At 43.1% G+C, this 25,303-nt stretch overlaps 1 protein-coding gene and 1 non-coding gene across 2 annotated transcripts in view; both read right to left on the bottom strand.

Annotated features, from left to right (window-relative positions):
• Positions 1 to 193: 193 nt before the first annotated feature.
• USP49 (ubiquitin specific peptidase 49) overlaps positions 194 to 25,303 on the bottom strand; it is a 38,926-nt gene continuing 13,816 nt past the window's right edge. The window contains exons 2-6 of the mRNA XM_060109715.1: positions 10,136 to 11,503; positions 8,608 to 8,812; positions 5,262 to 5,370; positions 4,500 to 4,705; positions 194 to 3,569 (exon numbers count right to left, since the gene is read on the bottom strand). Of these exons, the coding sequence (XP_059965698.1) occupies positions 3,379 to 3,569; positions 4,500 to 4,705; positions 5,262 to 5,370; positions 8,608 to 8,812; positions 10,136 to 11,458 (2,034 nt within the window). The 5' untranslated portion in view covers positions 11,459 to 11,503 and the 3' untranslated portion in view covers positions 194 to 3,378. The remainder of the gene's footprint in view (positions 3,570 to 4,499; positions 4,706 to 5,261; positions 5,371 to 8,607; positions 8,813 to 10,135; positions 11,504 to 25,303) is intronic.
• On the bottom strand, positions 6,161 to 6,233 carry TRNAW-CCA (transfer RNA tryptophan (anticodon CCA)). The gene has a single exon. It is a non-coding gene; the product is annotated as a tRNA-Trp (tRNA).

Here is a 25,303-nt window from a genome sequence, read left to right as displayed (position 1 = left end):
GAAATGACAAGAAGGAATCCTTTCCCTTAATCTTTTCAATCCCATGCAAACCATAATTGGGTACAAGGCACCAAATTTTATGAATTGTATAAAATTAGTTCACAAAGCTTTATCAGTAAGTAAAACAAACTCCATTTCTCCCTCCCTGCCCACCCACATCCCAACCCCCAACACCCAACCAAGTTTTCATTCTGTACTACTGTTGACCTCTCTTGTGTTTACGCTGGGACCTGGCTAGGGCCATGCTCCACTGCCAGCCAATCCACCTCATTAGTTCTTGCACTCTGATGGAACTGTAAGCATAGCCTGAGCAGGGAACTCATACAATCATTGACTCTAGAAGCCTTGCCATTAAAAACAAAAATAAACTCTGCTGTTGAGTCCATAGGACACATTAACACTTCTATAGTTTCCAATCTTTACAGTGTGGCACTGCCCCCATCAGCCTGAGAGGGACTAGATCAAAGCAGGCAAGAGGTCTGCCCACCTTTAAATAAGAGCTTCAGTTCTTGGCCATTGAGGGCATTCTTTTTTTTTTTTAAAAAAAAAAAAAACAAAACACTAGCATGGATGCTCTCAGAGGCAACCACAAGTATGAGGGTCAAGCTAGATTGAGGTAAAATCCTTTTTGAGGGGCCAGGGTGCATTCATCTTGGCTGGCTACAGCAAAAAGTAAACACACCAGCCAACTACGAAGGGTTCCTAGAACGGGACTCCAACTACTTGTCTGGGAAAGAAGCAGGCTCATAAGGTTCAGTTAGGAGATCTTGGGTTTGATTTGGCAGCATCTAGTCAATTTCTACCCGGTTCTTATTTTCTTCTCTTTACAATGTTTCGACTTAAAGTAAGATGCAACTAAGAAATTCATCTACTTCCAGTATGTACATAAATTAAAGGCAAAGGGACATTTCCCTCACAACAGCCATTGGCTTATGCAGCAGGAAACTCTTTTCTTTAACTAAAATCTCCATAAACACTAACTTCTCAACAGCGTCTAGTGCTGCAGCCTCTGGGTACCTGAGGTGTCTCACTGCAGGGGCACCTTCAAGTGTGTGCAGCTCACGGAGGACGCTGCTATCGGTTTCTATTCCAACTCATTTTAAATGATTTTGTTAATTTGATACAATGTGTGTTCAGCTAATTTAAGCGCTTATTTTACAAGTCCTTTGCTAAATAATCCTTAATACTTGGTGTAAAACTATTTTTAAGAATTAAATTTGAAGATCTTTTGATTTTCTATTAGATGTTTATTTTTCTTGTTTTCCCCTGGACAGCCTGAGGGATGAAGTAGATGCTCTACTAGTACTTCTCCATTTGTAAGTTCTCTTTTTCTAGAATAATAAATATAGCATTCCGTGAAAGATGAGGCACAATGTCTATCTTCCTTCCCTTTTTACTCTCCTTGGGTTTTTTTGAGTTAATGCGCTTTTCTCTTGCCACAAAAAGCCATCACCAGTCATGCCAACCTAAAAACGTGGATCTAGAGGATACAGCCTCACGTCAGAGCCCCTGACGGCATGGGCAGCTGCGACACTCTACAACAGTGTCCAGGTGGGGGTGAGCCCGGGCCGGGTTTGCACGAAGAAGCCTGCAGTAGACAGTATAAACCAAAGAGCATAAAAAATGCCATACGCTATCGCTTCCAAATAAAAGCTGACTATTACAGAAACCTCACAGTGCTGGAAAAAGCAAGTTTAGTTTAAAATACAGTCACGCCTCTTCCTTATCAGGGTGAGCCATTTTCTGTCCGATTTCCTCCAAGTCTCAGTGCTCTCTGGCAGGTCCTATGGGAGAATTCATCTCAAAAGAGGTCAACAGCAAATGCTACAGATCTGCTTGGGAAATGTGGTTCCTCAACATCGCTAAACCTTTGACTCTCATTCTTTAGCCTTTCTTTACCCAACTTCCCATCCCTCCCCAAACTCCCTTCACATCTATCCTCTTCAGGTGGCACCTGTACTTCTACCTGCATTGCAATGTTAATATGACAGTACTCAGTCAAAAGATGAGCATTCAGAGGGACAGGCTGAGGCGGGCTGCAGCACTCCCACAGTGAGAGTTACGGTTTGCATTCACTTTCACTAGTGAGTCTAAACGAAGGACTGAGAAGGGAAATTCAGTGGTGCCTGATAGGGCAGAGAGTTTCCATCTGGGCAATCTCATGCCACTTAGAAACTGACCCAGCTTAAAAAAGAAAGATATATTTTACTAGCACTGGAGTTAAGGACAGGGCACTCTTGCTTTTTTCTCTGATGGATTGAGTGTGGGTGGGTAAAGAAACAGTAGGGATTAGCAGATTTTGGAGGAAACCGGCCAGGACTGTCAACAATAAACTGTTCAGACATATAGGAGGAGGATTCCTAAGCCTTAGAAAAGCAAAAGCTCCCACATCTTGTGAACAGGAAATAAGCTGCAGGTTAAGAAAAGCTGCATGCTGCACCAAGGTGAAATGGATGACAGGCATTTAGATAAGCCCTGGACCACTGGCTATCCCCCCACCCCCACCCCCTGAGTTCTGAGAAGGCCTCAGACAACTGACCCAAAGACCAATTTAAACCAAACTATGTGCTTGCCCTAGACCCGAACCAGGGATTTGCTACAGAACTAGGTACCCAGAGTGCCCTTAGGCTCAGTGTGCCACAAAGAACATGTCATGTACCAGTTTCTTGCTTCCCCATGTGAACTGCTCCTTCTTTAGAATGAAGGGATGTCATCTCAGAAGATGTGGTATGATTAAATGACAGCAGCAGCCAGGGAGAGTATGACACATGAAAAACCTCCCATTTCACATGGAGAAATTTCCTCCATGCATCTCATTCCATTCTTCAACTGCTATCCCCTAAAAAAGGAAGTCTGCAGATTTTCAACCCTTGAGGGCTACTTCCTTTGTAGGAAAAAATCCTTAGACTTCACCTTCCGCCTTGGAACCAATCCTATCCAGCAAGCTGCCAGCCCAGGGCCCCTCCTTGCGTGCTCTGTCGAGGGCTGCTCACATCAGGAGGGTTCTTCTGGTGCTGCAAGGAGTCCTGATTAGCAGGGGAATCATGTAATAGAAAGAACATGGCTGGATATGACCAATTTACTCCCTCTTTCCTCCACCCAGATCCCTCTATATTCAGAAGCAACTGATGAAAGAGTCTTCATAGAAGTTACTCCTTTTGATTTGTTTTAACGAAGGAGGGAATTTCTAAACCCATTTAAAAGAAAGTTGCTACAAATTTTATGATAGCACATGAGTCACCTGGTACCTTCTGCTCTAGACCCAGTGATGCAAACCTAGTAATCTGTTCCTGCAGTAAACCTTATTTCCTATACGAGGAAAGATGTATAGAAACCAATAGTTTAAAAGCAAGCCAGTCCTCGATACGTGCCTCCCATTCAGGGGAAGGTCCGTGGTCTGCCCTCATCGTTGTTGCTGGACTGCACCTGAGTTTGGAGTTGGGTTTCTGAGATTCTTGCATTGCCCTGAACTGTTCTTTGAGTGTAAAAAAGGATGTAGGCTTGAGTTTTGCACACTTCCTCGACACTGCATACATTCAGCTTTGAGTCATTGCAGTGGACCCAAAAACCTAGGAAACCAAATGAAAGAGAGAGAGAAAATGACTACCAGTCACCAGGCAAACAAGGAGACGAGGAAAGGGACAGAGGAGTTCTGAATAGATCCAACCCTTGATTGTTGGTGGTGGAGGAAGAGAAAAGTAAATGAAACCAACAGACTTCCCGGAAACCACTGGTTTTAACCCCGCAAGCCCCACCACAATACTGCTTGCAGTATCGACCGACTATAATTTTTGTCCTCATTTCATTTCATTCAGGCTTCTTCACTGCCCATTAGGGTTTTCTACAAAGACAGGAGACTGGGGGCTAAGAGATGGGAAAAGGAGGAGGAGGAGAGGGGGAGTGTAAATAGAGAGAAGTGATAAAGGAGAACTTAGAAGGAATAAAAAGTTATTTTTTACAGGCTCACTCTGGCTACCCCAAGGGCTGCGGGGTTCAGGATGGGTACACTACTGAAAACACATCTGCAGCCCACCTGCCTCAGCACAGTAGCTGGGAGGCTCTGCTCTGAGGGCAAGAACTGAAAGCTCCTTGGGAAGGGCCTTTGTAGTAAATGCTCAGTAAGTGTCCTCAGCTTCGTTATGAGCTGAGGCTAGTGAGATTCCATGAAGTTAGATGGGTCATATTGTTTCTGCAAAACCAAGAATGAAACTGAAGTCTGCAGCAGAAGTATTAATAACAACGATAATCTCTAACATTAACTGACCATTACATACTAGACACCGTGCTCAGCACTTTTACATGTTAGTTCCTGTCAGTTCTTAGAACAATCAAATGTTGTTACTTAGTGATATATCCAAAATTTGAATCCATCTTTCATAATTCTTTCCACTGGATTTTAATGTATGTAATATCCCCCTATAGATTAAATAAAAGGAATGAAATGTGGACAAACCAACCCTTTTTTGTGTCCCCCACCCCACAGAGTAAAGCGCACGCACCTCCCTCTGTGTTGTAGCAATAGGCTGTGTAGTGTCCTGAGCCAAACCCTTTCCCGTGATGCATGACCACTGCGGAGAGATCATAGGCAAAGGTCTCTTTGTCAAGAGAGGAGAGCATGTCCCTGCAGCAGTAAGGTTCCATGGTTAATACCTGGTCAAAGACGACATGGACCCCAATCTTCTCTCGGTGATTACGGCCAGACCACCTAGAACATGGATATAAACTTCTTACTAGTAAGAAATGGCATGTGTGGTCAGAGGTAGAGGTAGGTAAAACAGGGAACGGAGAAAATTTAACCTTCTGGATTTGGTTTTCTTTCACAACAAGACAGTGGTAATCAATGTTCACATATATTTCCTGTGAATATTGCATGTTCTCTGAAACTAGAAATCCCTGAACAAGCAATTCAGGCAATACTCTTTTTGTACTTTACCTCCTGCCCTCCTTTTCACAGATTATCTCATACTTTATTCTGAAGATCAATCTATAAAAGCCCAAGCGAGGCTAGAAAATGTTCAAGCACAGACACCCAAGTACAGGCTAGCTGATTAAATAGGACCATGAGAGCAGAAGCCCAGTCCTGGCCCCCGACATCAGCTTGCTTCACTGGGCATGAACCATACACTCCATGGAAAGCGTGAGGCCTCTAGGGAACAGGCTTCTCCTCCCAACACCGAAGAAGACATTTGCCTTTGCCAAAGCCTTTGAAGTAGCTATTCCCACAGCTCACAGCCACCTGGGATGCCCCAGAGCAAGCTCACCTGAATCTTTTAAGGTGCAGCCGGAGGACCTGAGGTAGTCTGTAGATCATTAACTGCTTTCTAGCTTCACTCAGAACAAGGGGTTTTGGATTGGATTTTCGTCGTTTGCCTATATGGTTTGGGAAGGCATAAGACATAGATTGTGAGGAGACTCATTCTTTCCGAGCTGTGGCAGAGACAGTGACTTGCCACTCGATATGCATTCTTCTTATTTCTCAGTAATAAACCTCAATTATATTTGGGGCAGCAATGTGACCCTCTCTAAGACTGCATTTCCCAGCCTCGCATATGCCTGCATGGAGTGGCCACGGAAGTTCTGGTTGAGATGAAAGGAGTGATTGTGTGGCACTCTTGGGATGGCTGCTTAAAGAAGGCTGACTCAGTTGTAAGGTGCATCCTTTGTCCTTCCCACTGTCTGAAAGGAATCTCAGTTTCCTTTCCTGTGAAATGGGGGATAATGCATGTATTTCAGGCTTAGGGAAAAGGTAAGAGGACACAGGATTACTAAAGGACAGCTTGTTTAAACAGATTTTTTCCCCATGTGAACTGCTTGTGGCCTATACAAATATTTAGAAAAGAAACTTTGCTGGTTTTATATTTTTATTGTTTTTTAAAAAATATTTATTGGGCTTCCCTGGTGGCGCAGTGGTTGAGGGTCCGCCTGCCAATGCAGGGGACATGGGTTCATGCCCCAGTCCGGGAGGATCCCACATGCCGCGGAGCAGCCGGGCCCGTGAGCCATGGCCACTGGGCCTGCACGTTCGGAGCCTGTGCTCTGCAACGGGAGAGGCCAGTGAGAGGCCCGCGTACCACAAAAAAAAAAAAACTTTCTTTAAAAAATATTTATTTATTTATTTGGCTGCACTGGGTCTTAGTTGTGGCATACATGTGGGATCTAGTTCCCTGACCAGGGATCGAACCTGGGCCCACTGCATTGGGAGCATGGAGTCTTACCCACTGGACCACCAGGGAAGTCCCTGGTTTTATATTTTTATGCCGTACCTATTTTCTGAAACATGTTTCTTGGTAACAGCACACTGCTAGACATGCAGGACAAGGCTGACAGGCTGGCCAAATACACCCAGTTCAAAGCAGAACCAGTGCTTGAGACTCCAATTTTGTTTCTAAAGATACTGAATTGTGGGTGAAATGCATTTCTAAATTACAGCAAGTAAACAGTGGAAATGAAGTTCTCTTAATTTCCATCAGAAGCCTTCTCTATAACCATTTACTGATGACTGCTCTGTTATTATATTAATTAAATCGGTGAATGGATGGGAATATAAAATTAGTGGTCCACTGTGGTGCCTTCTAATTGTCTTTGAGCTGTTGAAATCATGGTCTCAGTGTCTGAAGAGCGTGGCATCTGATTTCGAAGTCCTGTCTGTACCACTCGTGAAAGGTAGCAAGTCACAGCCAGATGATGTATCAAGGAGCTTTCTGTGACAATAGGATGTGGAGCTGTTGCTTCTCATAATAGACTGCAGCTTTTACTAGGGCTGGTAGTCATGATATGTGAGAGCATGAGCGGAAAGAGAATTCAAAGAGGGGCCTGGCCTTATTTTACATTCCTGTTCGCCAGCAGATTTTTGAAAATTACTGCAGCTCTGCCTGGGAATCCTGGCAGTGACTGCTACTCTCAGCAGAGGGAGTAAGTGAGCTAAGATGAAGACAATAATAGAATATGGCTTTGTTTCCCTAAAACGAAATTCACAAAAAGATATTACTGATTCAATTGAGATTGATCAGTTCTGTCTCCCATTTGATTAAGCTGGCCACACAGAAAGGTGGAAGACTGAAAGTTTTGAAACTTTCACAAGCAACAGATCAATGCATCTCATCCCTTCACCATAGCTTTCCTTCCCTGCTATTTGAACGTGTCCATAGAAATACTGAAAAGTGGGCACATATGGCAACCAGAAAAACAATCCTTTCTTGCAAAAATAAAAAAAAATATTTCTTGCATAATCTATCAAGTCCAAGAATGACAGAGTTAAGGCTGTTAACATCCTTCTGTTCCTTACAAGTATAAAGCTTTATGAATCACTATTTTAAAAAGAAAAAACAATGTTCTAATAAGATAATTTAAGTCACTGCCTTTATATCTCAATATGGAACAGGATAGGTGGGTTTATGGTTAACCAAATACAGCACTTCAAATTTTGTTTTAAAATGGCAAAATGATAGCAGGTGTGACTTGATTTTTATCCTGATTCTTCACAGAGAACAGGTTTCCCACAATGTACTACTTTAAAAAACCATGTGCAGAAGTATTAAAAGGGCTACCGTAAAATTGTCATTCCCAAAACTTGTAGTCCAGACTACAGTATGGCTGCAAATTGATTTCAGATCTCTTCACAATCCATTCATCTTAGTTTCCAAATCTCTATATGCCAGAAACCCAAACATCAGCTTCAAAGTATTTGCTCTGCATTTCCTCTGTACATGCTGGGTTAGCAAAAGCAGTAAGTGTTAGTGTGGTAAGACATGGGGGTGGGGATGGGGGGTGCATAAGATACTCACAGAGTCATATAGAAAAAATTCCACTTTACAATTAAAGCCATGATAGAGAAATACTTCCTTATGATCCTTCTGAGATGTGAACCTTTCAGGCATGTGACAATAACTATGAAGGTGCCATAGAGCAATGTACCATACGACTTCCTTTCTTGGTTTCAATGTACTTTAAATCTACAAATTCAGGACAAAAGCACACTTTTCTGATACCATAGCCCTCAAACAGGCTATGCCACCTGAACTTTAAATAAGAAATGTCAGACTGTATTCATGAATTTAAGCAGGACCCCTGTACACTCTGAGGCTAAGTACTCACATTCTTGGAGTCCCCATTTCAGGATCCATACTTTCAAAAGTCTCCCAAGATAACAACTAATGTCAATCACAGCAGGAGTCAAAGGAGGCCCAACTCCTACGTTTTGTTTTGCTTTTTAACATATAATGTCCATATGCTTGTTTTCAGGAAAATAGGAGAAAAAAAATCCTTAAAAGATGTTTTAAAACCACTCAATAGGGCTTCCCTGGTGGTGCAGTGGTTGAGAGTCTGCCTGCCGATGCAGGGGACGCGGGTTTGTGCCCCGGCCGGGGAAGATCCCACATCCCACATGCCGCGGAGCAGCTGGGCCCGTGAGCCATGGCCCCTGAGCCTGCACGTCCGGAGCCTGTGCTCCGCAACGCGAGAGGCCACAACAGTGAGAGGCCCACGTACCGCAAAACAAACAAACAAAACCACTCAATATTACAGTGTTACTTTTGACTAAAGTGGCAAGTGAAACACCTTAAACTGATATTCCAGTTACACACACACACCCCTCCCCCCAGCACTCACTGTTACATTGGTCACAAGCGTAGATTCTCCCTTCCAGAGCCTCTGTCTCTGTGAACTTGGCCAGCATCTCAGTGAGCAGGCACTGAGTCTGATTCAAAGGGATAAACCCCTTTTCTATGCAGTGATAGCGTTCAGGGAATTCCAGGGACAGATCCCAAAAGGGCTCGATGGTATTGGATTTGTAATTACATGATACACATGTGACCTAGAATGAAAAGATTGGTTTACAGGTTATATAACTTCCATGCTTCCCACATACATTTTTGCTAGCACATAACAACCAAAACTAAGTGCATAGTTTTCCAAAAACATTTAACTGTAATATTAAAATAATAAACATAACTTTAAGAGAATTAGAGCATATTACTTCTGCTATGTATCTCTAACCATGACGCTAGCTAGAACTGGAAAACCACACAGCACAGTTATTACTACCTACCCCTTTCTCTCTTCTCTCATAAAGCATGCCTTGCCATTCAATGCTGCAGTATTACAGACGGAAGTTACCATGGAGTCAAGGCATCATCAGTCTGAGATGGAGAATTTGCAGATTCCTGTCTGCTTCTCTCATCCTCATACTCTTGTTCTCTCCAGACTTTGCTCCTTCCATCCAGTCCAACTTGCCTCTTTTTGCCCTTATTTCTTGCAGCATCCCTACACTGATCCCTGTGTTCCAAGAGCCTCAAAGTACCTTGTGATTAGACCTCCTCCCCCGCTGTAACCTTCCCAGATGCACCTTTCTTCCTACAGACCCTCAGAGGGGTAGAGGAAGTGCTGAGAAACACTCCCCTTTCACACGCTGAAAAACAAAAGCCTAAATAAACTTCCTCTTCCCATCCTACTCATACTCATCATTCTTTTAAAACCCTAAATACCCGGACACAAAACCTCAGTAGGATAGTGTGTAGAGGTTTTACCTGAATCTCTTTAAGTTGCCCACCTCTTTGCCTCTACAAATTCTTTCCGCATATTCTCACAAAGCCTTATCTATGAGTCTTCATTCATGTCCTTAGATGGCTAAGGAAATGAAAGGTAATGGGGAACAGGAGGGGGACTTGCTTACCCTTTGGCATCCTCCTAGCCACCTCCCTCCCTTGTGTAAAGAATGCCTTGGAAGGAAGAGTGCTCTTTCAAACAACTATAGAACCAAGGTTATAGGCAAACTCTTCAATTTCCTAAAACTGATCAAAGGATGGCATGCCAACAATGGGTACTTGATTATAACAATGGGAATATTATATTACCCGTATCATCATTAAAGATTAAAGACGTTTACTGAAAGTGAAATGATATGGCAAGTTAAACTAAAAATCTGCCTGTTAAGACAGGAGGCAAATTCACCAACAAGGCCGGCGAACAGTATAGTAAAAGGTACAGTGGCCGCCCTCAGCTATGCATAGTTACAGCAAATGTCGGCTACCCTAGTTAGGCCAACAGCCTGGGGGAGCTACGCACGGGAAGCCTAACTACTACACCAGCCCCTTTCCAGTGTGGTGGGCAGCTGGGGATGGGCTGGGCACACACCTACCTGGCTGAGTAGCTGCCCGTGAAATATGGTGTTCACCACCTTTAAGACCTGTTTGGTGAGCTTCCTCTGGGAGAAGGGGATGAGGATCCGGCGCTTGGTGCCCTCGGACTCGAGTTCCTGCTGCACTTTGTGCAACAACTCGCAGAGAAACTCCTGCGCGTCCTGCTGGTCGTAGCCGCGGAAGGCGGGGATCAGGCTCCACACCGAGTGAAGCATGGCGAAGGGCGACACCAGGGCCCACCTCCCGGACCACATGACGCGGAAGAGGGTGTGCAGTTCGTGGCAGAGGGAGATGTGCTTCGAGCTGGGCTCCTTGTTCTGGATGAGTTCTAGGCTCCTGCTGAGGGAGGCCCCGCCATTCAAGCAGAGGCCCTCGCGCTCGCAGGCCTCGGCCCCGTGGCTCCTGGGCGACAGCTCGGTGGCCGAGCTGCCGGCCGGCCTGCCCGCGAGGGGGGCCTTGCCGTTGGCGGCCCTGGGAAACAGCTGCTCCGTCTTGGACGGGTCGAGGTTCAGGAAGCACTCACGGAACTTGCGCAGGTGGCTGAGCACCTGGAGGATGGAGTTCATGTAGCAGGTGTTGCCCAGGTTGCGCAGGCCCGTGACGCCCGGCGCCATGGCGGGCGCGCGGCGCGGCGCGGGGCGGGGCCCAGCGGGCGCGCAGGGCGCGGCGGCGCGGGGCGCGTGCAGCAGGAGGCGCGCGCTCTTGCGCGGAGGGGAGCTGGCCAGCTCCTCCAGCAGCCGCCGCTTCACCTCGCGCCGCCGCTGCCGCGCCGCCTCCTTCTTGCGCTCCAGCGCCTCCTGCCGCCGCCGCTGCTCCAGCTTGGCCTGGCCCCGCGAGGTCTTCTCGAACCAGAGCCGCAGCGTCCGGGCCAGCAGGCGCTGGCGCCGATACCACAGAGCTGTGAGCATCTGCGGCTGTCCCTGAAGAGCGCGCTGCGGCGGGACGGCGTCCTCGCCCGAGGCCATGGACCGCAGAGTCCGCCCGCGCCTCAGCGGCAGGTCCTGCGTCTGGCCCCTGACCGCCAAGAGGGAGCTTCTCAGCAGCTTGAGGTCCCCTTCGGGGTTGTCGTTGAGCACGTAGTCCTTGCACAGGTAGCAGAACACGTAGAGATCCCGGACCTCCATGGCTAGCGGGTGTCCAGTCTTTTCGAAGTGTTTGAGGGCGTGATCTTCGATGTAGCGGCCGCAGGCCACGTGGGAGCACTTGAGACAAGCCCACACGGACTCGGTGGTGGCGCACTCCCGGCAGCACCACTTCTGCGGGTTCAGGATGGAGTGGTCCTGGGCTAGCCGCAACCTCCCTACATGTTTGCATCTATCCATGTCGTATGGAAGTCTTCACTCTTTCAACCTGTCACGATAAAGGCCCTCGAAGAGAGAGAGAGAGAGAAAGAGAAAGCTTTCAGCAAAATATTTTCCTAGAAAAAGGCTTGCAACCGGCATTTTCCACTCAATATTCATTAGTTTTCAATTCAAAACTGGTTCTTTTGGAAGGAAGTTTAAAAAAAGAAAAAAGCAATTTTGGCATAGACTGGGTATAACAGAAAGACAGTTAAGTTCCTTAAAAAGAAAGAATCATAAAATACTAAACGACAGACCTTAGCCCTAATGTGTAAGTTTACATTTTCTAAGGCTGTTTTAATTCTTGAATATCAGCTAATTTTTTACGTAAGGCCGATTTGGAAATGTCACTACCCTTATTTCACATTGTACCCAACTGGCCACCAGGGGAAAGAAACTTGTATTCTGAACCATCTCTGAATTGATGATGTCCTGGAAGTGAAAGCCTCTCTGTCTCATACTGACAAGATCCTGGCTGCATGCAAAAAGGGACAAGGCAGAGGAAAGGAGAGGAGAGACATAGACAGCGTTTCACATACCAGTAGGAGAGATGAAGACTCTCAAATAAAAAGGCAATCTCAGGTCGGTTTCACTGTATTTCAAAGTAGAGATAAGAAGATAGGGTAAAAAAGATAAATGGTAAGAAAGAGAAAGTCCTCTGCAGTACAAAGTATCATTTTTGTTTTCTTGAGTCCAAAGATCCGGCTAAGTAGGTAGACTGAGCCTCAATCTAACATTTTGTCTTCTGTGGTCTGAATGTTTGCACCCCATTCATATGCTAAAATCTTAACCCTGAAAGGTGATGGTATTAGGAGGTAGGGCTTTTGGGAGGTGCTTAGGTCAAGAATGGGTTGACCCTCATGGATGAGCCTTCAAGAATGGGATTAGTGCCTTTATAAAAGAGCTCCCTCACCCCTTCCTCCATGTGAGAACACCGTGAAAAGCCAGCCATATGGCTATGAACCAGTTACTCCTTACCAGATACAGAATCTGGTGCCATGATCTTGGACTTCCCAGCCTCCAGAACTGTGAGAAATAAATGTTTGTTATTCATAAGCCACCTAGTCTATGGCATTTTTGTTACAGCAACCCCGAGGGACTAAGCCAAAGTGTCTTTTTGAAAAGAACATTTACATCTTGTAGAATGGAAGGGAAAACATTTACCTTCCTTATTGAAAGAATAGTTAAGTACAGAACGAGACAAATCTGACTTGTAGGACAAGAGGTGTAGTGGCTACTGGTATTACAGTATTTAACCAAACTACCGAGACAAAAGAAAAAAAAAAGCAAACCTTCTGGATGATATATGTAAAAATGCTTTTTATTTTTAAAAACAGTGGTAACATACTGAGCTTTTTTTTTTTGTCTTTCTAACATTGCTTCTTCAACATTGTTCATCAGAGAAGCCTAATAAGCAATTTTTCCAAGGGAAAGAGGCTATTTTAAAAGAAAACCTTTTATTTGGAAACTTGACTCCCCCCCCCATACCAGCATTTAAATTCCCTAAAGGTAGTTCCTCTTATAAACTGGATTTCCTTCACCCCATTTCTTGCCCACTTTCATTTCTGTGAGCAAATACAGTTCTATGACTATGGGGTCACCCAGAGAAGTTCTAAATCCAAAGCACTCTGAGTAGTTCCTTTAGTTGGTTTTCCAGATGCCTTTTTTGGCTTGGCCCTATTGCTAAAACCCACAAATATACCACAGGACCAAACCAGAGATCCTTCCCATTTTTAAATTGCCCATTCCAATGGGCAGGGGCCATGTCCCTATATAAGAAATCCTTAAATCATACAAAGGAAAGTAACCTAGATTATCTTCCATCAAGTCATATCATGCTTTTCCTTTGGGTACTATCAGGATTTAGTTTCTACTATATTATTTTTCTAATTATTGACTTGTTGCTAAGTGCCCTTTAAATCATTTCTGTGGATGTATTTCTCCATTTCCTAACTAGCTATAATCTCCTTCAGAGAGGAGATCATGTGTTATATTTCTTTCTTTCCTTTTTTTTTTTTGCCGCTCTGTGCGGTTTGCGGGATCTTAGTTCCCTGACCAGGGATCGAACCCTGGGCCCACAGCAGTGAAACCACTGTGTCCTAACCGCTGGACCGCCAGGGAATTCCCTATTTTTCTTCTAAAAAAGAAAATTTTCTTTATAATTCTTTATAATTTCAAGACTTGTGGGTGCTCAATTCTTGAGTGGTCAAAGGAGTTCTGTCAGAATTACCTCTCCACACAGACCAGAACAGTATTGAAATAACCATTTCTGTTTACTTTTTGTAGGGCATAGCCAAATTAAAACAGACATACATTTAAAAGATAAAATGGTAAACAAATGAATTGTCTTTTTGCTACCTATTACCAATCAAGAATTTAAGTTGGATACACATGATGCTTGCAACCAATTACTGGGGACACAAAAGAAAGTCAGTAATAAAAGAATGAAAAGGGGGGGAAAATCAAAAGATTGGCAATTCCCAAGTTTGTCACTAACTTCATATTTTTCAAAATGTAGTCTCTGAACCACCTACCAGCATCAGAATTCCTTAGGATACTTGTCATATGTACAGATTTCTGGTCATGACTCCAAATGTGATGAATCAGATTTTGGGAGAGGGGTCTAAAATCTCCATTTTAAACAAGCTCTACAGATGATTCATTTGTACATTAAAGCCTTAGAACCACTGTACTAATCCAGTAAATTATATAGGATGAAGAACTCCTCATAGAAATCAAAGAAATCAAAGAATCAAAAGTTTTATTTCTCAAGATCTTTCACTTAGACATTGTTCAACAGAACTTTCTGCAACGATAGCAATGAAATATTCTTTATCTGCGTTGTCCAATACTGTACTAACTAGCCACATGTGCCTCCTGAGAACTTGAAATGTGGCTAGTGAAACTGAGGGACTGACTTTTAATTTTATTTAATTTTAATTAATTTAAATAGCCACATGTGACTGGTGGCTGCAGTATTAGATAGCACAGATTTAAATACTCCAGGACATACTATCTTTAGCTCACTTGGGTTTTCTTTTTGTTTTCTTCCCTTTGGAAGATTCACTACTCACTGAATCATGTCTGAATAGCCTCTTCTAACTCAAAACCTGACAAATCCCCATTTTAGCCAGAAGGAACCTTGATGTGTCTTCAGAAATTTAATTGCTACTGAGATCTTATCACATGAAACATAGCACAGCTTCAAATCCTACAAAGAGAGAATATTTCTATGAACAGGAATACAGCAACACAACACCCAGGACATCGATACCTTATGAAATCAACTTCTGTGCTAGAAAAAACATGCTGGAACAACCAAAAGCCAAAATAGAAAAACACTAAAAAACCATTCCACACCCTCTTCATGGAATGCTGTCACATGGAAAGGGCACTCTGGAAATTCTTTCTTCCAATTTCATTTTCTGATCTATATAAATCTGCTGATCACGCACATCCTTTCCTGCACAGCCTTTTTCCCATTACAGATCTGTCGCGGCAACTCACTAACCTGCCATATGGCAGAGTAAATCCATTCAGGAAAACACAGGGCTACTCTGCACCTCACTACACTGATTTAACCTAGGCAGACTAGCTTCTCTAGAGGAACAACATAGCTGATCATGAAATGGAAATCACTCAAAAGTGACACAAAAGTCAACGCACACAATAGAGAATAAAGAGAATACAATCTTGAGTATACTCAGTTCAAGAAAGACCATGTATTTCACTCACCCCTCACACATCCTCTGACCATTTTATTTTAAGAACAAGGCCTAACACTCACAGGCACAAAGAGGAAATCTATTTTACATTTTTCTGACATGGACCCCTTTTCCTTCATAATTGCTAAAGGTCATAAAAGTCCTAACACTTCCACTTAAAACATGTATCATCCAGTGTGACAGGCACCCAGTATCCAAAAGAGAGAAACTTGCGGTGTAACTGGGAATGAACATGATGTGCCTTAATAGTTCTCCATCGTTAAGGAGATCAGTAACTGTAAATAAATGTCCTGCTCACCCAGGATCAATCTGCATACAGGGAAAGCAAACCTGACAAAATATTAGCGTTTGCTTCTTTAAGTAATGTAGTTTTAATTTAAAAATCTGAATCAACTTGAGCTAAAAACCATAATTAATATTTAAAAGGATTCTACTATAGTTAATATCACCAAATAGTAAAAGGTGGTAATGGAATCTGTTCAATGTTTGCCTTTTGCTCTGATGAGAAACTTCTAGATTTATCACATTATTTTTTAAAGGTCTCTGTATGAGAGAGATGACTGAGCATTACAAAATCTTTCAAAAACCTATAGCTTGAAAACATGATTCATCTTTTAGTTGGACTATTCCAATTATTCTCAAATAGCAGATTTCTTAGCCGATCCGAAATGGATAACAGCATCACCCGAAATAAAATTTCTGGGGAGAAATTCAACAAAAACAAAATAGGAAAAATTTAAGAGAATCTACTTTAGGGAGATTTCCATTTCTTCTCTCTCATCTTATTGATTTCTTCTCAGTTCTTGACTAAGGATAGTGGAAAAATCCTGCCTGATCTTGGTGAGACCAAGCGGCATAAATTCCAGCTTCAGAGAGAGTAGACACTATGGTAACATGCTGACAGCCTTCATTTACATAAAAGAATACTAATTACGTGGTATCATCAACATCTGCGATTCTGCTCACCGCCATATGCGACAGAGCAGGGTATTTTAACCCTTCAACCTGCTACACATACCCTACATTACATGTCCCACAAAACCTGCAAAGGGTGTTTAAAGACACAATGAACACATTTTTACAAATAACAAGTGTTGAAAATGAATTTTATTTTCAGCTAACAGTTTATTTCTAAGAGATATGGGAAAATATAATTTAGTATCAATATCCAATTAAGAAAAAGATTTTTTAAAACAAGGTAGAAATCACATTAACATACAGTTAATAACCCAAAAGGGAAGAATGCTACATTTTAGAGTATTATATAGGGCTTTAAAAGGCTGTATTTTAAGTACAATGAAACTAGCCTTTTGAATTTTTGCATTATGGCTAAAATAAAAACAAAACAAAGAAATAGATATAAAATAACAAAAACAAAAACTAGGGGCAGAGACTGAGAAGGGTGAGGCTAGCCCTCGGCTAAGGGCAGTGTGTAGGGGGGGAGCATGCAGCGGGGGGGGGGGGGGCGGGGGGCGGGGGAAGATGGCTGAAGGGGTGGAGGGTCCTCACAGCTGCTGCACTTTCCCTTGTTCCCCTTCGTTTCCATTCTCCCTGAATGTGGGGGTGGGTGGGTGGATGGGGGACGGATAACCTGTAGGTCAGAGCGTCCGTCCCTCAGAGACTCCTGCAGAGGCTGAATTCTCTGGGACGAGGTTGGAAGCTCTAACCAAATGTGTTCTTGAGCTCTTAAACCCGAGAGCGGAACGGCCACTTGAGCAGCGAGCGGCTCCTGGCCACAGGCGATGGTACGCTGATGCGCTGGGTGCGCCGGGGCCTTGCGAGGTGGGCCATCACTCGTCAGTCATCAAGCGCTGATGTTCGAGAATGTGCCTGTTTAATCACGAGTTACAGATTTAAGGTTATGTCTGCACGATAATGTCTCTCTCTCTGGCATTAGGATCTGCTTTCCTCAGTGAGAAAGCAGTAGAGTTCATCTAGAGAGCCAGCCAGCACACAACCGATTGCCACGGCGCAGGGAGATGACAAAGACTGAACGACCAGCACAGTACAGATGCTTTGCTCTGTGCCAAGTACCAACGGATCGAACTGTATTAAGAGCCAGAATTGGGTGGAAGCCCTCTGTACCTCCAGTCTCTGCTCTCCTTTGTTTGCCTCCTTCCTCTCCAGCTGCAACATGCCCAAGTCTCTCCTGTCTAAAAAACACACAGACCCAACTTTGCCCTGCCTCTAGACTATCCTTGACACTGTTTTTAGGCTCTTTCTCCTTCTGCCTACTTTATTTCTGGCGAGAATGATGTGCAGCTTCATCTTTCTCACAACTCACTCCTTCGCACCTTCATTTCATAGCAACTGTTTTCTCAAAGGTCTCTGCAATTTCCTCAGAGCTGAGTTCATCAGCCCTTTCTCAGTGCCCATCCACATCTATTCTGCCCCTGACACTGAACACACTCACGCCTGCATTTTAGGCTACTGTTCTCTTCCTACGTCTGTAAATACACCTTCTCTGTTTTCATGTGTGTCTCTCTTCCTTGAAATATACACTCTCCTTAAGATTCTGTCCTCAACTCTCTTCTTGATGATTTCGTCTCTTCCTAGAACATTAAGTATCATTTCTATTGATTAATGTATTTTAATTCTCACAAACACTTTTTAAAAACCACTTTATTGAGATATAGTTGACACACCATAAAATTCACTCATTTAAACCAACTCAATAATTTTTAGTACACTCACAGAGTCCCATAAATACTTTTGCATATAAAATCTGTCCATTTCCTTACAGAGGCTTGGTCTCAGGTTGGATCTTCCCATTCTGATACCCGCATTATGGTATACTGCTGTTAATGCTATTTGCGGGATGAAGCTTCTGAATATGTTTTGCAGTTGTTTGTTTGGTAGCAGTGATGTACTGAGCTACCCACACTGAGATCATGTCCTGAGTTATACACACTGTTTCATCCAAGTCTCCTGATGATCAAGACATGTAAGATGACAGACAGGGGGTTAAGGAAATGCCATCTGTGGAACAAAGCTAAGCTAGTTGGCCTTCAAAGGATCAGACTTTTTGATTCATTAACCTACTCTTGCCAAAGAGGTCTGTGCCTAAAACTTAACCCCTTTTCCAGGAGGATAGTAGACTAGGCGCAAGGGGGCCAAGGAAGACTGCTCATATAAAATTCGGAGAAATTCTGAATACACTGGGAGCCTGTGCACGCGCGTGTGCGTGTGCACACACGCGCGCACACATACACACACACAGAAATGTTACCTGTGACTCTGTGTGGAGAAGTGGCAGCCGAGAGTGGAGATAACTAGCTTGGCTGTGTAAGGATTAAACAGGTCTGCTTCAGAGCTTAGTAATTTGTGGCACTTCCAGATCAAACCTGCTGATGCTTTTAGTATGATCTCCCTGACAAGCTAGTGTTAAGGCAAGGTCCAAACTAAAGGCTCCCTCTTCTACCCCACTGCCACATGGAAAAATTCTATCGCTACCGCTGAGAGAATCAGGGTTTACCCTTTAAATATCTCACCGCAGGAATTATGGTTTGTCCCTGCAGTATGCCTCCAAAACACTGTTCTCTACAGCAGCTGGGCAGTCATCATAAGTGTGTACATATGTGTATACATATGTCAAACTGTACATATATGTCAAACTTCTAGAATTGTGCCCTTTAAATACATGCAGTTTATTGTATGTAAATTACATCTCAATACATTTGTTTAAAATTGCATAGACACACACGCACAGACACATATACACACACAAGTGAATAATATACCCCTAATGAAATAATGGATCTAGTCAGTAGCTCCTTCAACCACTAGGTGAAAGCTGACAGGAAACTTTACAATGGATGGATAAGGCTGACAGCACCTGACTCCAGTGATCAATTTCACATTGAAAATAGGACAAGCAGACATTATATGCTTCCCTGCTATGATGCAATAAGAGGTTCACAGCAGCATCACCTATAAAGTACTCTTGCTAAAAGAACTGAACCTGGGCTTCCCTGGTGGCGCAGTGGTTAAGAATCCGCCTGCCAATCCAGGGGACACGGGTTCAAGCCCTGGTCCAGGAAAATCCCACATGCCGCAGAGCAACTAAGCCCGTGCACCACAACTACTGAGCCTGCGCTCTAGAGCCCACATGCCACAACTACTGAAGCCTGCGCACCTAGGGCCTGTGCTATGCAACAAGAAAAGCCACAGCAATGAGAAGCCCGTGCACCGCAACAAAGAGTAGCCCCTGCTCACCACAACTAGAGAAAGCCCGCCTGCAGCAGCAAAGACCCAAAGCAGCCAAAAATAAATAATAAGTGAATTAAAAAAACAAAACAAAACTGAACCTGAGTCCAATGAAGCCTTTGGATCTAACCAAGTTATAAGAAATGTGGGAGACAGGAATGTGCTACCACAAGGCTGCAATTAGCCAACGGACCAAATCAGAGTGTGGCAAATGCTACAGGATCAGTGATCTGGAGTCTTTAAGAAATAAATGACATGAAGAAAAAAGGGGGGGATAGATTTGCTACAGATTATAAGAAACCTAAAAACATATCAACCAAATGTAATGTGTGGTTCTTATTTAGATCCTGATTTGAACAAACCAAATATAAAAATATATTTTTGAGAAAACTGGGAGAAATGTTTTAAAATACTGCTTGCCTCTAGCTATACCACTATATTTTTTAACAGTTTCGTTGAGGTAGAATTGACATACAGTGAACTGCACATATTTAAAGTGTACAACTTGATACATTTTGCATATACTTGTGAAATCACCACAACCAAAATAATGAACACATCAATCACCCCCAAAAGTTTCATGCCCCTTTGTAATCCTTTCCCCCAGCCTCCCTCCCTTAAACCCCCAGTCCAAAACTGGAGAAATTTAAACACGGACTAGGACTTCCCTGGTGGCACAGCGGTTAAGAATCTGCCTGCCAATGCAGGGGACACGGGTTCGATCCCTGATCCGGGAAGATCCCACATGCCATGGAGCAACTAAGCCCGTGTGCCACAACTACTGAGCCCACGTGCTGCAACTACTGAAGCCCGCACGCCTAGAGCCCGTGCTCCGCAACAAGAGAAGCCACTGCAATGAGAAGCCCGCGCGCTGCAACTAGAGAAAGTCCACACACAGCAACAAAGACCCAATGCAGCCAAAAAAATAAAAATAAACACAGACTAAGTATTAGCTAATATTAATAATTATTAGTTTGATGTGACAATAGTACTGTGGCTGTATTTTTTCAGTCTTCATATGTTAGAGACACCTCTGAAGTATTTATAGGTGAAATAATATGATGCATGGAATTTGCTTTAAAATACTCTAGTGGCAGAAAGATAGATGAAACAAGATTGTCAAAACGCTCATAATTGTTGAAGCTGATTGATGGGCACATGGAGTTCATTATACTATTCCCTTTATTTTTGTGTATGCTTGAAAAGTTCCAAAAAATTTTTTTAAAGACAAAAAGCAAACAATATACTCTCTGATAGCAAAAGAAAACCTTGAGATATGAACCATTCACAAATTAGACAAATTATGAGACACCTTGCATCTCTGTCATTTTACCATCATATCTAGTCTTACCTTGAGATGCACCCTCCCCACCCCTCAAGACACACCCAACAAAAGCAGTGCAGTTTTTCTTGGCAGTGTTAGTCACAGAGATTGCTTGCATAGTCCTTTGGTCTGGGCCTCAAGTATATCCTTTAGACTCAGGTAGCAACTTCTTTGCAGCCCCCCAAACTTTCTTTCAGAAACTTCACCAGAATTTTGCCCACAAAAATTTCCTGAGCATGTTTCTTTTTTGGGGGCACAAAGCCACTTTAGTTGATCTGTTGAAACGTCCTTGCTTAGTGTAATGTTTTCTCTCTTTCTGAAACTTCCTCCTTTATTGAGAAGATAAATCTTTTTTTTTTTTTTCAATTCTGCTTCTTCCTCACTAACTCTGATTATCCAGGTGGCAAGGAGCTCATCCTATGCCTTTCTGAATTTCACTGTAGTCACAGCAAAAAACAGTAGCACAAAAATTATATTAAAAAAAATTTCTGGGGCTTCCCTGGTGGCACAGTGGTTGAGAGTCCGCCTGCCGATGCAGGGAACACGGGTTCGTGCCCTGGTCTGGGAAGATCTCACATGCCTTGGAGCGGCTAGGCCCGTGAGCCGTGGCCGCTGAGCCTGCACGTCCCGAGCCTGTGCTCTGCAACGGGAGAGGTCACAACAGTGAGAGGCCCGTGTACCGCAAAAAAAAAAAAAAAAAAAAAAAAGTTCTGTTTCTCTGACTCCAGTCAGATAAAGGTTACTCCCAGTCCATGTGATGTCTGGGGAAGCGAACTTTGGCCACAAAGATCCAATACAATATTCACAAACATCAACCAACAGGTTGTTTTCAGCTGAGACTTTGGAATATATTTTCTCATAGAAGCAATGCTACAAATAGCACTTGGTCCAGTTAAAAAGCTTATGGAGCCCATCATGTATCCTTGGTGTCGTACCAGAATACTGGTGCTACCACTACGGAAGCTAACTATCAAATGCATTATTCTGAGAAAATTAATGCAAAGTTTCAACTTAAAATGCCAAGAACTGCTTTCCCAGCTGCAGCCCAGGCAGTGAAATTGGGAATCTCCCTCCTCCCACTTTCCCCACATGGCTAAAGAGGGCTTTCCACACATGGCCATTTGTATGGAAGACACATATATATGTTAGGAACGGCCTGCAGAGGAAAAGAAGGAACAATTTCTGTGGGTAGAAAATAAATCTGACTAGAATTTACAAATGGATCATCAGGATTAGTTGGTGATTTCAGTGGCTGCTCTAAGGAAAGGAAACCCCATCTTCCTGATGTCCTGTTTCTTAAAAGGATAGTAGTATATTTAACCCTGTGCCTTCCCCAATAATATACCAAAGCACATCTGTCAGGACGGAGGTCCATCATATTTTGCATAAACGGAGACACAACTTTTTAAAAAATGTATGTATGTATTTATTTATTTTTGGCTGTGTTGGGTCTTTGATGCTGCGCCTGGGCTTTCTCTAGTTGTGGCGAGTGGGGGCTACTCTTCATCGCAGAGCGCGGGCTTCCCATTGCAGTGGTTTCTCTTGTTGTGGAGCTTGGGCTCTAGACGCGCAGGCTTCAGTAGTTGTGGCACGTGGGCTCAGTAGTTGTGGCTCGCAGGCTCTAGAGCACAGGTTCAGCACAGGCTTAGTTGCTCTGCGGTATGTGGGATCTTCCCGGACCAGGGCTTGAACCCATGTCCCCTGCATTGGCAGGTGGATCCTTAACCACTGCGCCACCAGGGAAGTCCCGAGACACAGCTTTTCAGCACTTTATTTCAAGAGCAAAGAAGACAGATGTCCAAAGAGAAGGGGCCAAATACAAAGCGGTATTTGTTACATACATACAAAAGGAGAAAACCTGAAGCTACAAAGAAAACACTCAGGCACTTTAGTTGAGAACAGTTTAAATAAATTATAAATTGGCCATATAACTGAAACCACCTGTAGTTTTTTGTTTTGTTTTCTAAAGAGGCAGGCCTATGTGTACAACAATTCAAAATGCAGTATGTGAAAAAGAAAAGGGGTAGAATAGTGTATATAATATGCATCAAGACTAAAAAAACTACACATGCAGAATCTCTCTCTCATATGCAATTAAGAAGATAAACAAGAAACTGGTAACACCACATGCGCTGTAGTGGCAAACGGGGGGTGGAGATGGAAAAGAGAGTCATCAACATTTGTACCTTTTGGGGAAAAAAAATCATGTATTATCTATTTTCAAAAAGGATACAGCACTGAGGAAACTGTTTCAATAATCTTAAAAATTCAGGCATCAGCAAGATGGCTGAAGATAAGTGCAGGGCATATATGATTTACTATGCTTTTATTAGAAAATAGGATTTAGGGACAGGTAGTCTGATGATATTTATGGCATATGGAGAACCCAAGGAATTATATTCTAGTAGCACTGATCACTGCAAAAAGAACCCCCCACTTCTTTTTCCACAAGCTTATGACCAGCAAAGTGCAGACCTCTTCGGCTTATTGCAGAGGGGCTTATATAGCACAGCCTCAGTCGGTGGTGTCAATCATTTGAAATTTCATATCAGCCAAGGTACCAAGGTAATTTCTACTCTGCTTCCCCAGAGGCCACTACCGAAAATGTCAGTAGAAGGGAATCCTGTAAGCAGACCCTTCCAACCCTCAAGAGATCTTCATTTCCTTCGTGGACAGCTCCTAACATTATTCCAGTGTACCGGGCAGCAAAATCTCTCTCTCAACACCCAACCAACCTCTCTGAAGGAGCGTGGGTGTGAGAGTGTGGGTGTGTTTTGGGATGGTGAAGGCAATCAGCTGAATGATGGAGGACCCGCCACACACACACATACCATTCCAAGTATAAAAGTATACTATAAGCCTCAGTTTCTCAAGTCTATAAAACCGAGGAGCAATAATACCTACTTCAAAGAATTGTTCTGAGGGAGACTCAAATGAGATGGCCACATAACTGTGTTCTGAAAGTGACTGACTCTAAACAAAGTACTGGCTGACTTGGCCACCTTGTCACTCGTTCCCAAAAAGTTATTTTTGCTTCCACAGGGCTTAGAGTCAGGCTGGCTAATTGAGCAGCTTACAGTAACTGACTATCTGGTCTTGACTTTACCCAGATAGTTTCATCTAATAAGGTCTTCATACTAAAATATTTTTAAATGAGAAATTAGAGGATACTTTTATATTAAAAATGAGAAAAATCACTATCTTTCCAAAACAAATTTAAAGGTTTTATTATTTATTATCTATTTTTCTTAGGTCTTTAAAAATTGTGTTTAATAGCAACACAGAGCAAGGCTAGTAAAAGTCCAATTAAGATGTTAAAAACAAACCCAGAGCACCATAAAATGCTGTTGAATTAAAGAAGCAGAATCAGGCTCAGCTCACACTCTCCAACAGGGGTATGCCCATTGAATACTTACAGGTCCAACAGAATGTGCTGCGTGGCAAAAATATAAAAGGGGCCTTCTTTCAAATAAGGCATAGAAGGCATTACAAAGACGTGAACTGTGCATGAACCCTCATCTCTCCTTAAGAATAAAGCAGAAGTACTTCTGGGAACTCAACTATAGTGAGCTGGCACAAGAGAATAGAGGGCCAGTGCACACCCAGGCAGCGAACTTCATGTAGTTTAAATCCCACAAGTCCTAGCCACTTCTCCTATTTTAAAGATATCAGCCTCCTGGCCTGCCAGTGAGTCCCACCACTTGGATTAAGGCACTGACACTCTCATTAAAGGCAAACAGAGAATCTTATAAGGGAAACACATAAGGCCAATCAACTGCTAATAATTAAGCGTAGATTAATTTACCACAGCAGGAAGCAGAAAGCTGGGTGCTAAGGGGCAGGATACTGCAGAGCTAAATGCAGTGAGGAAGAAACTAAAGAGGGAAAGGAAAGTAAGAATCACTGACTGAGACCCTGTAGAGGGGAGACTGGAGCCTTAAGGAGTATTGGACAGCAAGGAGGGAGGTCCCTAAAAAACGGTATGAGAACAAAAAAATAAGCCTCACTGACTTCATCATTTTTTTTCCTGCATCCTTCCCACGTTGCCTGTGGTAACTGTGCTGAAGGTTGTCCATACCTATCTAGTTATAATATCAGTGAGGTATAATGAAACAAGGTAAATACGTGATTCACTACGTGTAGCTTTAAATACATATGAATAACTAGAAAAGTAATTATTCTAAAGTTAAACCTTTTGTTTCTGAACATGCGCTTCTGAGTCGGACATCTTAGTAAATTTCAGTTTGTTATTTTTAAGTTACTGGTCACTAACAGCCTATAGCCAACGGTAAAGTCCCCATCAAATCACCCAACTCCACTACAGCCAATTTATCAAAACATATACATTATCACTATACCTATCACTCACACAAGAACTTACCAGAATTAATAAGAACTAAACTGCTTTGAAGGAACTATCAGTAAAAAAAATCATACCTAATATTGGCAGAAGCAAAATAATAAACATTACATATTCCAAGAGACCAATCAACAGACTTCTAAGGGACCACTTAATGCACTACTTATTCTAAGAGGCCAGCTTATGAGTCTGCCAGTAAAGAAAATATCTCA

The sequence above is a fragment of the Mesoplodon densirostris genome, chromosome 10 (assembly GCF_025265405.1).
Source record: "Mesoplodon densirostris isolate mMesDen1 chromosome 10, mMesDen1 primary haplotype, whole genome shotgun sequence".
Taxonomy (NCBI): domain Eukaryota; kingdom Metazoa; phylum Chordata; class Mammalia; order Artiodactyla; family Ziphiidae; genus Mesoplodon; species Mesoplodon densirostris.
The sequence above is the reverse complement of the archived record's forward strand: the minus strand, read 5'-3'. Positions and strand labels throughout refer to the sequence as shown.